At 34.4% G+C, this 13,163-nt stretch overlaps 1 protein-coding gene across 7 annotated transcripts in view; it reads left to right on the top strand.

The window, feature by feature from the left end:
• The window catches only part of LOC126748112 (E3 ubiquitin-protein ligase HUWE1), a 62,267-nt gene that overhangs the window by 47,417 nt on the left and 1,687 nt on the right, over nucleotides 1-13,163 (top strand). For 6 of the 7 annotated variants that reach the window (XM_050457126.1, XM_050457124.1, XM_050457123.1 and 3 more), the window contains exons 14-34: nucleotides 1,031-1,883; nucleotides 1,956-2,527; nucleotides 2,985-3,155; nucleotides 3,211-3,474; nucleotides 3,544-3,736; nucleotides 3,797-3,973; nucleotides 4,071-4,215; nucleotides 4,265-4,968; nucleotides 5,025-5,114; nucleotides 5,221-5,509; nucleotides 5,691-5,971; nucleotides 6,478-6,929; nucleotides 7,576-7,836; nucleotides 8,006-8,233; nucleotides 8,408-9,515; nucleotides 9,740-10,095; nucleotides 10,154-10,535; nucleotides 10,695-10,883; nucleotides 10,939-11,260; nucleotides 11,316-11,481; nucleotides 11,552-11,742. In XM_050457126.1, the coding sequence (XP_050313083.1) occupies nucleotides 1,031-1,883; nucleotides 1,956-2,527; nucleotides 2,985-3,155; nucleotides 3,211-3,474; nucleotides 3,544-3,736; nucleotides 3,797-3,973; nucleotides 4,071-4,215; nucleotides 4,265-4,968; nucleotides 5,025-5,114; nucleotides 5,221-5,509; nucleotides 5,691-5,971; nucleotides 6,478-6,929; nucleotides 7,576-7,836; nucleotides 8,006-8,233; nucleotides 8,408-9,515; nucleotides 9,740-10,095; nucleotides 10,154-10,535; nucleotides 10,695-10,883; nucleotides 10,939-11,260; nucleotides 11,316-11,481; nucleotides 11,552-11,742 (7,394 nt within the window). The remainder of the gene's footprint in view (nucleotides 1-1,030; nucleotides 1,884-1,955; nucleotides 2,528-2,984; nucleotides 3,156-3,210; nucleotides 3,475-3,543; nucleotides 3,737-3,796; nucleotides 3,974-4,070; nucleotides 4,216-4,264; nucleotides 4,969-5,024; nucleotides 5,115-5,220; nucleotides 5,510-5,690; nucleotides 5,972-6,477; nucleotides 6,930-7,575; nucleotides 7,837-8,005; nucleotides 8,234-8,407; nucleotides 9,516-9,739; nucleotides 10,096-10,153; nucleotides 10,536-10,694; nucleotides 10,884-10,938; nucleotides 11,261-11,315; nucleotides 11,482-11,551; nucleotides 11,743-13,163) is intronic. The other variant, XM_050457125.1, reaches the window with a different exon arrangement.

The raw sequence follows: 13,163 nt of genomic DNA, 5'->3' as shown, positions 1-13,163 counted from the left end.
AGACTAAGTCAAATGGGAACCCCCGTCGCGTGACACATCATTGTAAGCAGCATTAACATTTCTATTCAATAGTGATAACAGAAATTAAATAGGTTGGCGTACCAGCGAATAGTGAGCTAAAATATACGGTAATAATGAATATTTTATCGACGTCATACTTTGGTATGTCAAATGGCTATCCTATAGTGTGATTAATCATTTTAAAGTATCATACAATCTACCACTTAACGATCTATTAAAATCTAAGGTTATAGACCTATAAACAGTAATGCTGTGAAAAGGTGTTTGAAAAATAAACAATTGAATCAGTTCACAGAATTTATTTTATCGTAAGTGCGTAAAATGTGCTCCATTATTCGCGAGACGATAATAAAATCTGTTTTGAAAATCCTTACGAACATTGGCAAGTGTTTGTCTGCTGAGGTTAGCTAGAGGTGAGGATGTAATTGACAGAACTTTGTCAAATATAAAATTAAACGTCGTGTTTTTTAGGGGTGATTTCTTTTGAAATGACAGCAGTGTACACAGAATATCCCAAAAATGGGAAATCCCTCGGATCAGGTAGAAAAAATGAACATATTCTTTTTAATTAAAATAAAACAGTAATGTATAAAACATTTTATCTAGTATGAGGTTCAAGCTATCTATATTTATTATTTGAGAGTCTTTATCATACTGGAGCTAAAAATTTAAGCATTATAAAGTACAACCTAGTCCACCCCTGGTAAAATAAACAAGGTAAATGTGTTTTAAGGACTCCGTTTTAAGAGATCCTTAGTAGTATTTATCACGTAAAATTTTATTATTTATATATTAAATTATACCAAGTACTTCAAAAAGTTGTTCAAGAAAAACCGATTTCCAGCGGCGTCTTTAAGGGCCCGTATCATCGCAGAGAGGGCCAATACTTTCTTTTTTTTAGAGGAAAGTTATTAGTTCCATATTATTTATTTTCTACCTGAATACGACAGATTTTTCAGACTTTCCGGGACTGCCTGTATATCATTTATATTCCATATTATTATTCCAGATTATAAATGATGCTTATTGGGCTGGTGAGCAGAAAGTGAAAGTTACCTGTGGACGAAAACGATATACTATTACTTTTCCAAACATGCTTCAAATGAATGAAGAAAGTGGAAATAACAGACCTGTTGCAATGAGCCTTTTAAGTGTAAACCATAGTAGTTGCAAAAATATTGATGAAGATCCACCTGAAAATCCATTATTTCGTGATTTAACAGAAAAAGAACGCAGCAGGTGTATTCCAGTCGCACAACTCTCAAAAGTCCAGATAAAGTCCATTCTACAAGTGTGTGTTCGTTTGCTACACTTTTCTTTAGAAAGAGATGTTTTACACTCTATTTTACAACTATGTGTAAGATTTACCCGCAATTATGATATGGCTAAGGTTTTCGTTGAAGCGGGAGGCATTAAATGTCTATTAAATATTAATTATATACCTGATTTTGGAGGCTTTGGAGTTTTGGCGACAATTTTGATCAGGCATGCTTTAGAAGAGCCAAACACATTAAAATTCGCAATGGAAAAAGTTATTCGGGGAAGAGCATTAAGCACAATTCCACCTCCTTACAGAGACTGTGTATATTTGTGCCGACAACTCGGAGCTGCAGTTACCCGTGACCCTGACACGTTCTACGAGGTGTCTAGAAAAATCCTAAGAGTAGATACTTCCGTTTTTGGATATAATATTGATGTAGCCATTCCCTTGAGAGTGGAGCCACTTAATAGAGTTCAGAGAGCCAAGGCACCCCCATTAGAAGACAAAGTGTCCATAGGCGTTTTATACAATTTGTTGGACGAACTTTTAAAACCTCTGACTAAGAAAGTTGAGACTCCTAATAAGCCAGTCAAGGATGATGGTATGTTACTTTTTACTTTTAAAACTTGATTGTAACTTAAATTTTTATATCTTCTTAAATATATTTTTTTAGAATCATATGTTCCAAGTACTGCGGGATCGTTTAAAACCACTGAAAAAAAGAAAGCTACTTCCAAGGATGAATCTGCAGACAAAGAGAAAGACAAAACCACTTCTGATAAGAAAGAAGAATCTAATGTGGTAAAACCAATGCTACCAAAATCTGTAATTTTAAAAATTCTTGCAGATGCTGTGGTATCTTACTGCCCAGTTGCCAAGCTAATAAGCGAATATACGTATAAGGCTAGTATTCACAAGCCTTTAATTAAAGAAAACACATCCGCTTTGGCATTTATATTTGATAAAATCCTACCTGAAACTGAAAACCTATCCGATTCTGATTGTTCCACGATGTGCAGAATGTTTATAGCTGCGTTAGCATCCTCTAACCATGCACCCGAAGCACAATTAACTCTTGTATCAGAGGTTAAAGCAGCTCTAGGCAGAGCTGTGTCTATGCCAGAATCTCACGAGAAACATAGCCAAATTCAACATATTTGTACAATAATTTCTACTATGATTGATAATTGTCCTGTGCCTCCAAGAGGGCCTAGTAATATTACGCCGGTTAACAACATCATTAAGGTAAGTTATAATCGTGTTTCTTATTTTGTGTTTAATAGTACAGAGCTGGTAACTTAACACTCCTAAATTTAATATTAATATTCGTGATAAATAAGGCTACATTGTATGCTTCGTAGAGGTTACTCAAAATATGCCGTATAGGTTTAAATCATTTGGTCTTTATAAATTATAATATTTATGTCCTTTGATTTCGAAGATATCTTTTAAGACTATTTTAAATTTTAGTAAATTAGAACTTGCATAGAGTTTAGCGGGATGCTATTAATCTTAAACTAAATTTTTTAAAAGTCAAATGCTCTGCGGCCTGCGATGTGTACTATTTTTTGAATGTTTTGTGATATTTATCCTTAAATAAAAGAATTACTTGTGATGTAATTCAGCTTATAAGTGATTAGAAGAGTTTTAAAATATTAACTTCTTTGAAAGTGTATTAAATCTAGAATGTTTGTCTTTCCAGATGATGATTCGCAGAGGATTATTTAACGACTTGGCAAAGATTACTCACCATTTGGACTTATCGTCACCGTATACTCCTTTTACTGCAAACGCTGCTTTGAAACCTTTAGAATCTCTCTCTAGGACAATAAATCAACCTGGTCCGAACACTACAACCGCAAAGGGAAGAAAGGTATGTTAATATTCATTTCACTTTGGGGTTTTGTTGGTCATTTTGTTTTTTTCAGCCTAGCGGCAACACAGCAGATGCTTCTACAGGGACAAGCACTCAAAATGATGCCAGTAACAGAATAGATGAAGAAGACACAGAAAATGCCGAGGATAACCGATCTGAAGCTACGACGGAACCTAACGAGAATGAGGGAGATAGGGACAGATTAGAAGAAATAATGGAACAAATTTTAAATGGTGCTACTGAGCGCGTAGGCGCTAACGCAATGGATATCGATGACGTCGTTCCTTTGGCATTTGAGACAGATAGAGATCCAACTGTAAGCATTACTTTAATCTTGATTTTGAAAAGAGTAGTCACTATTTAATTGCTTATAAATATATTTTAGGAAGAATTAATGAGCACAGATTCGGGTGAGTCAGATTCCAATCCTTCAGACGATAACGATGAGGAGGGAAATAATGATGATGAGGATGAGGACGATGATGGAGTAGATGTAAATATGGAAGATAACGATGAAAATGACGATGAGAATAATTACGAAGATGACGAAAATAATGAAGGAGAGCGCAGAAATAGAAGTAACATTTTTTTTTCTTGTAAGTTGCAGTACAATTGATTTTACTGTAAATTTTTTACAGCTTTGGATGATAATTTTGGAACTGGAAGGGAGTTTCGTGTGGGTACTAATGACAGGGATGAAGATGTGTTGATGATACATTATGAGAATGAAAATGAGAGTGGTCTACCCAGAATGATAAGGTGGAATGAGAATGGATTCACTGTTCCAATGCTTGATGATAATTCAGGAGACCATGGTAAGTAGCGAATTTAGATCAAAATTAATAATTGGTCGTAACAAAAAACATTTATTAGTGATTTTAATTTGATTAATTCGATTTTATTCTCTTTCAGTTATCATTCATCCGTTATTGCTATCACGAAACAACGGGGACGCCACTCAAAACGCAGTGTCAAGAGGACAAAGGACGAATCGACCACGAAGGTATCAATATCTCCTCAATGCTCGGAATCCTAATCCACCTGTTATATTACAAAGGTAATAATTATGCTTTCAATTTCTTATTTTTTATGAATGACTGTTTTAGATTGTTGGGCACCCAAGATCCTCATGCTATGGCGAATATGATGACTGCTAACAATATTCTCGCTGCACCTACAGATATGGCTGCAAGAGAACAAGCCAGGGTGGTTATTATGGACAATTTTGGAATAATACCACCAAACGAAGAACAGATCGATTTTGTTGACCAAAGCGGATATTTATTTGGCCCAAGCCTGGCCGCCACATTGAGCCACGTTCCTCCTGTAGTGCATTGGTGGAATATGGAATCCAAGTTACTAGATTTGGAATCAGTGTTTGATTGTGCTTCCTGGATTTGTAATCGACTTATGCCAAATTTAATTAAACACATGAATGAAGACTTAAAAAAGAAAAAAGCTAAGGAAGACGAAAAGGAAGCGAAAAATCGCAAGAAAGTTCCTGTTCAAAATGAGAATCTGAATGAAAACAAGGAAGATAGTCACCACACTTACAGTTCTTTACTCTCCGAGCTGCCAGATGATGGAGAGGATGCACAACCGTTTTTGTTCAATTACGCCGATGAAGTTGAAAACGATCAGACTTTAGGGAATGATGACGACGATACTACCCATACCGAACAACCACCAGTTAATAACAGCACTGGAAGAACCATGCAGACGAATGATCCTAGGAGATCAATGATAGTTCGCATTCTTCCACAGCGATATCGCAGTGACTCCCCCTCGGAAGACAGCGATTCAAATAGAGGTAAATTTATATGTTTGGAGCATTAGTTGAGCAAAAACTAATTAGTGGTTTTGTAGAACGAGATGGAAGCAGTGAGCATCACCCAGCAGATGTTACAGTAGACGTTTCAGACGTTTTGGTAGAACAAAACAGAGAAAATTTTTCACGTAAGTATAAATTTACTAGTCTATTACATAATTCGGCGTGGAAGTATTTAGCCGTAATAGTTTTAAAACTATAATGCAAAATAAATCAAATTTGTCGCTCTTTTAGAAATTGCAAACCGCATACCTGCTCGCGCGATTGAGCTACGCAGAAACAATATAGAACCAATTCAACGGGTAACGGATGAAGATGAGTTAGTTCTGCAACCTTATTATCTACCCAATAGAGACGACAACAGTTTTGACTCGCAGGCTAGTTTACCTGAGGAAAATAATTCTTCAAATAACTCAAATGGCAATAGCAGTACTGCCGTTCAAGTGCAAAGTGATAGAGGCACAGACACCATTGAAAGGCTAACTAATGATGACAATATAAGTACTGCAGAACTTGAGAGCAAGTATGTCTATTTTTTGTTTATTAAAAAAAACATATAACCGTAGAAATGTTAAAATCAAATTATTCAAAGCCCCGTCCTACATTAGACTACATAAATTTTTTCATTATTAAAAAAAATATATTTCATTACCTACAGCTAACTTTTATATTATAATTAATTTAATTTACACAAATATTTTTAGTGAGTCTTTCAACCCATTCGAAATGCGGCTGTCTAATGATGGGGATTACCATCGAAGCGAATCCTCCGAAGAACCTCCGTGGTCTCCTGTTCGCCGTAATAGACGGTCTTTACGTACATTTTTTGAAGCGGCATTCGGTCAACATTTGGATATTGAACGTATGCATGCCGAAGGGGAATCAAGCAGTAGCTCTTCTGATCAGAACACGCAACCTGAAGATAATAGAAATAATCCTGATGATACTGATGCTCCTCAAAGTAGTCTAAATAGTGCTCCCTCAGGTAAGACCGATACTTATATGTGCATATATGGTATACATTATTTCGTGCAATTTATATTATATTTATTCGTTTCGTTAAATTTATATTATATTTAACTAAACTTGTTACCTTCCATTTTATATAAGGCTTGAGTAAAGTTTCCTAATCACGAAAACAAATCTGTTGTGTGCTGAAAATAAAACAACAATACTTGAACAAAGCGATGTTAAATAAACGAAGGAAATATCTTCGCAGCTAAAAAAGAGAGAAGTTTGTTTGATAAATAAAGACATATTGACATTTTGAAAAAATCATGTAAAAATCATTAAGCGGTAGGATTATTATATGTGACATTTCACGTAAATTATCAGTATTGTTATTTTTTTAAATTAGTAGGCATTGAAATCAACCCATATTTTAAACTTGCTGTGAATTATATGGTATCGCATGTCAATTGCTGGTTTTTAGAAAAAAAACCAAATTTGTAAAGAAAAGATTTATCTTTCAAGACTTGCTAATCTATTTAGCGCCTCCTGCAGAAACAAGAGAAGCCGGCGAAGGCGCCAGTTCCATTCAACTAGCAGCAACGGCATCCAATAGCGCTGGTCCTAGTAGTGCTCCAGATGATGAAGAAATTCCAGAGGGTGTAGATCCTTCATTCTTAGAGGCTTTACCTCCTGAAATCAGACGTGAAGTCCTTGAACAACATAGAATTTTAACCCTACAGCAAAGGCTTGCTGCTAGAACTGCAGAACCTACTAATTCAGCTACTAATACTAATGAGGAATCTAATTCTAATGAGGTACCTCAAGAAGTAAGTCCCGAGTTCTTGGCGGCCTTGCCGCCGGCATTACAGGAGGAAGTTCTAACTCAGCAAAGACTAGAACAACAGCGACAGGCGGCCGCTAGAGCGCCACCCAACGAGCCGGTTGATGCTCATGCTTTTTTCCAAACTTTACAGCCATCATTAAGAACCATGGTAAGTTTTTAAATTTCATATATTTAATACGTCCATTTTTGACATATTAATAATTTCTAGGGCCGCAATAATATTAACTATTTCTTAGCAAAGATAATTTAAGTTTTGCTTCGTTTTCTAGTTTATATTTAACATTTAACTTTTTTTGTTTGCAACTTTTTTCTAGCTTAATAATGTACTTAGTTTTGTCCATTAATTTTTTTTTGCCCTGTTTCTTATAGTTTATATTAAAAATATCGGCTGAATTATCATTCATGTTGTGATCATAGTAATTTTACCCACAGTTAACTATTAAAAATTATAGACCAATTATTAAAAGTTATGTATCATAAAGACCTGAGCATTATATTTAACATTAGTTTTTACATTTGTGGTTGTGCACTAGTAAATTCTATAAATTGCTACTACTTGGATTTTCGAAAAGCTCACAAAAACAAGAATTTTAATTGATAATTTAAGGTTGACAAGAAAATACTCATCTCAGATATTCCATTATACAAAAGTGTTAAAAGTGTTGTTAAATATGTATTTAATACAGTTAGTGATAGAAGAACTTTGTTTCTCTTTTCCCTATTAATATTTTTATTGCAATATATTCATTGAGTTTTTTTAGATTTCTCTTACATGTATAAATCCTCTATTACAGATACTTTCTGACATGGAAGATTCTCAAATAAATGCGCTTCCTCCAGAGCTGGCAGCAGAAGCGCAACACTTACGGCGCGACTGGTACGCCAGAAACAGGCAAATGGCTCATGAGAGATTTATGCATAGTAACTTACCGACAATAATTAGACAAAATAGAGGTGGCAGAACGGGCCACAGGCCTATCACGTTTCAACGGGCTGGATGGCCACAATGGAGCAGAGATTTTATGAGTGCAAGTACTGTTCGAACAACTAGTCAGGTAATTAATATATTTAATTACCAGATTCTATAAAATAATTAACAGCCACTCAGTATTATTTTATCATTAAATCAATGTTTTTTTGTTTTCTACAAAAAATTTTTTTTAACGGTTCTCACTATTACGGTTTTTTTTTTTTATTGAAAAACCCTTACGGTTTATTTTGCAGGCAAGAATTAAAGGCCGTCAGCTTCTTGATCACGAAGGAATTGCCTGCTTATTAATTCTATTGTTCACGGACGATCCTCATTTAAATAAATTAAGACTGCATAGGGTAATTAGGAATTTATGCTATCATGGACCAACCAGGGATTGGGTTATAAATGCACTTCTTACGGTCGTTGAAAAAAGCGTTAACGAAAGACCTGATGAAGGCATGCTAAGACCATTGAGAAAGGTATGTGTTGTCAAAGGCGTTCCTTGCTATTATCTTGATTATTGTTTTCTTTTACATTTATTTATGTCTATGAACACTTTCTACAAGTTTAGTTAAATTGTGTGCTACATTTAATAATCATATTAACCTGAAATCTTTAAAAAGCTAGTTTTTTTTTTAATTAACTATTTTTAGGGACCACGAGCTGGCCCATTATCAAGCAAACTTCAAACGGACCATCGTCACTTAAACACTGGGGGTCACTGGTTGACAATCAGGATGGAAGCCGCTTTAGGATGTGCTGCCAATGTATTTTTAGTGGCAAAAGGCGCTGGCAAAAAATCTGACCGTTTTGTAGGCTCTCATTCTATAGGCATTCATCCTCAAGCTGCCCCTATTGTGTGCCGCAATGCGTTGGATTTATTCACTGCTCTGGCGAAGACTTTCCCTTCATGCATGTTGCCAATAAGGATCTTTAAAGAAGATGCTCAATTAGAAAGAAATTACGTTGGTCCAGTTAAGCTTAATAACTATTCAGCACCCGATTTTTGGGATGTTTTATTAAAACTTGATAATATGGGACATAGAAAAGGAAAGGCTTTGCAAAAATCTTCATTAACTGCCATCAATATAGCTGATAAAGACACATTAACTTTTGATAATACTGTTTTTGGACGATTATTAAATATGCTTGGTTCGCCTACAATTCATAGAAACACACAGCTAACAGACAACTTGTTAAAACTTTTGTCTGTTACTACACAGGGTATGCCTGAATTGATTAAACCCGTTAGAAATAAAAGAGGACATGGAAATGAAAGTATGAACATCGCGAATAATCCTCCAATTAACTCCTTATCGTTGGCCGTTAACGTAATAACATATAAAAACTGTTCAGAAGAGGGTCTAGAGTTTATCACAAATTTGCTTTTGAACCTTGCCGCTTCATCTCAGGATATGAGCTTTATGATTTTAAATCTTTTAGTAAACGGAGCTGTAAAAATTGGTCTTATAGTTGAAAAGCAAATCAATAATATGCTTAGAGATTTAACAGGGCTAAATAATAAAAAGAAGGAAGAAAAGGATAAAGAAACTCCCTCTACATCGAAGGGCGTTATTTACAACAGGTTTACGAATGAACAAGTTATAGTAACTGCTTCTTCCAAAATAAAAACTGCTTGTGAGCTTCAGTTACCAAGTATGGTACCTCTGATTTCAAAATCTTCCAGCCAAATTTTCTTTTTGCGGGTTTTAAGGGTGATCGTTCAGATTCGGAACTCCATTAAGAATTCCATTAAGAGAAGTAAGATTTATTATTTATATACTCTATTTACTTTAAGAGTTCGTGTTAGGACCAATTTAAAAAAAAATCTAGCACTTGATATTAAAAAAATTAAATTAACTTTTGTCATCTATTTTTTTTAAATTGGTTCCTAATTAAAACTAAACTAACTGTTACTTTAATTAGTTTTCTACTTTATTTTATTTTTGATGTATGTATTGCAATAAAATTGTTTTAATTTTAAGACAACCTTCCAATGGATCTAGCTGCCTTAAGTGATCAATTGTTCAAACTAGAAGATCTATGGGAAACACTTAGCCAATGTCTTTTTGAACTCGAACATGCACCAGACCACCATGCGGTTTTAGTCCTGCAACCTACGGTAGAAGCTTTCTTCCTGGTGCACTCCCCACAGCAAGGACAAGTTTCCTTTAAAGATAAAAAAGATGATGAAGAAGCAGGTAATTCAACAGAAAACCAAGAAAATCCAGAGGCAGCCCATGAGCCTCAAACCGAGAGACGAGAAGCTGGTACTGGCACTGGTTCTGGATCAGAGTCATGTGCTAGAAGCTTATCATTCAGTCCTGAAAATGTATCTACAGTAAGATTTTGATTTCGGTAAAAAGTAAGTTGAGAACTTATTTTAATATTTATTGCAGCCTTTAAATTCGGATGAGACTGTACGAGCATCGTTCGACTTCGATCATCGTCAGCCAGAGCAACGTCAAGTTACACCAGAACAACAAAAGTTCTTGGCATTCGCCGAAAAACACCGCACAGTGCTCAACCAGATTTTGCGTCAAAGTACTGCCCACCTTGCAGATGGACCTTTCGCTGTTTTGGTTGATCACACTAGAATTTTGGATTTTGATATTAAGAGGCGCTACTTCAGAACGGAGTTAGAACGAATGGATCATGGTATTCGCCGGGAGGAAACTGCCGTGCACGTCAGAAGGAATAACGTGTTTGAGGACTCTTTTAGGGAACTCTTCAGGCGGGCACCTGAAGAATGGAAAAATCGATTCTATATTGTCTTTGAAGGTGCGAAAAAAATAGTATTTTGAGATTATGACGATAAATTTCTATAATTACCTTTTGATCACGTACATTTAATTATTTTACGGTAATTACAATTGCCGGTTTTATCTCTTCTTTACTCTTATGGCGATTATTTTTTTAAATATTTAATATTATTTTCAGAGGAAGAAGGCCAAGACGCTGGAGGGCTTCTTAGGGAATGGTATGTGATAATTTCTAGGGATATTTTTAACCCTATGTATGCCCTGTTTACGGTGTCGCCTGGAGATAGAGTTACTTATATGATTAACTCTGCTAGCCACTACAACTCCAACCATCTTTGCTACTACAAGTTTGTTGGCAGAGTCATTGGTAATTTGTTTTATATTTGTTATTAAGTATTGTTACTATTTTAACATTTTTACAGCCAAGGCAATATACGACAACAAATTGCTCGAATGTTACTTTACCCGTTCATTCTATAAACACATTTTGGGCATACCAGTTAAATACACTGACATGGAGAGCGAAGACTACAGTTTTTACCGTGGGTTGATTTACCTCATGGAAAATAATATGAACAACTTAGGCTTGGATCTGACTTTTAGCACTGAAATTAGTGAATTTGGTGTAACTGAGACTAGAGATTTAATTGCCAATGGAAGGCATATTCCAGTTACCGAAGAAAATAAAATGGAGTACGTCAGGCTTGTTTGTCAGATGAAAATGACAGGAGCTATCAAGCAACAGTAAGAACAATTAACCTCATTAATCCAATAATATTACCAATAACTTTTTTTGCAGGTTAAGCGCATTTTTAGATGGATTTTACGACATCATTCCTATGCGCCTGATATCTATTTTCAATGAGCAAGAGCTGGAATTGCTCATATCTGGTCTTCCTAACGTGGACATAGATGATCTAAAGGCTAACACTGAGTACCATAAATACCTGTCAAATTCGTTGCAGGCAAGTTCATAATAAAAAAGAAAGATTTATCCTACTTTGAAAAATATTAATATTATTGTTCTTTTTGCAGATACAATGGTTCTGGCGCGCTTTAAGATCATTCGATCAGGCTGATAGAGCGAAGTTTTTGCAATTTGTGACAGGTACCTCAAAAGTACCTTTGCAAGGTTTTGGAGCTCTTGAAGGCATGAATGGAGTCCAGAAGTTCCAAATACATAGGGATGATCGGTCAACAGATCGGCTACCGTCCGCACATACTTGGTAAGTAAAATCTATATACACTATTGCATAAAAAACACATTTATATTAGGTATTTCTTAACAAAAGATAATGCTATTCTCTTATTTTTTTGTTAGAATATCTGGAATAGCATACTTTTATTTTGATTTCAACATATACGGTTCACTTAACTTAAACTATGTATTTATAATTATGTAAAAATATATAAGATTAATTGTATTTATTATGTGCATTTTACCAAACAGTTTATCACATATTTGAGAAGGGGAAATTGGCGATTATGATCTTTATATTCAATCGAATAATTTAATTTAATATACGGCTTAACCATTGAAACCATTTTTAAAAACCGAAAGAGTCAAAGAGTACGGTAGAAACGATGAACAAAAAAATATAAGTTGCTATATACGTGCTGCGTTTATATTTATATCCAATTTAAGGAGTTGATAACGTAAAAATCTTGGTGAAATTCTGGAGGATAACTTGAGATTTAAAAAGCATATTTCTGTCGTAATTTAAGATCCTATTTTGCGCTCAAACCGTTGTACGATACTAGAAGTATTATTAATTTTAAAGTAAGAAAAAATTATGCGAGTCTCATTCCATGTTTAGATGACTGTTTAGTATCGTTTTGCAGAAGCTTCAAAATCAGTGCTATAGATTCATTTTTAACTTAAGATGATATAATAGATTTTCAGAAAAAAATTGTGCTTGTCAATGGTTGCGTATAGAGAATCTTTTTTCTTTTTTTCATTGGTTGTTTTTATACACCAATTCCTTGGTACCTCCTCCCCTGCTTACCTTTGTGAAAAATTCAGTTGTCGTTACACGACGTTGATTTAAAATCTATAAATAAATTATCATCTCCTCATTATCGTTCTGCTTTATTTTTACGGATGTTTTTTTTTTAACGCTGTTTCAGTGTATAGTAACTTTCGAATTCGCTTAACTGCAAATCCGCTGTTGTCTTTAATATAAAATCGCACTTTCTTAAGTTATAGAAAGTCTCCTGATATTTTAAGGGGAAATATGTCTATATTTTGTTTGGTTCGTCATAGCTTGTTTACATAATTGCTATCTATATAAATGGATATATTTTTTGTTCTTGTAATTGTAGGTTAAGTTGATTAGCCCTAAGCTAGACTTGGGCTATGTACAGGTTGGTGTAATAAAGACCATTATTTATTTATTTATATCTGAGTTCAGCATTAAGAACTTATTTATTATTATTTTTTTTCATTATTATTATTTTTTATTATAGTAAATAATAAAAATTATCTTTTAATAAATAAAATTTGTTGTATGGCTCATTAATAAGGTGGTTTGATTCCCGTTAGGACCCTAAAAGTATTTAAAAATAAAACTTATGTATGTATTGTATTCACATTCAGTTTCGTTAATTCTTCTGTAAAAAAAAGTTATACAGTTCTTTTCTTCTAGTT

Source organism: Anthonomus grandis, chromosome 22 (assembly GCF_022605725.1).
Source record: "Anthonomus grandis grandis chromosome 22, icAntGran1.3, whole genome shotgun sequence".
In the NCBI taxonomy this organism is placed as follows: Eukaryota; Metazoa; Arthropoda; class Insecta; order Coleoptera; family Curculionidae; genus Anthonomus; species Anthonomus grandis.
This window is presented reverse-complemented; position numbering and strand designations above follow the sequence as displayed.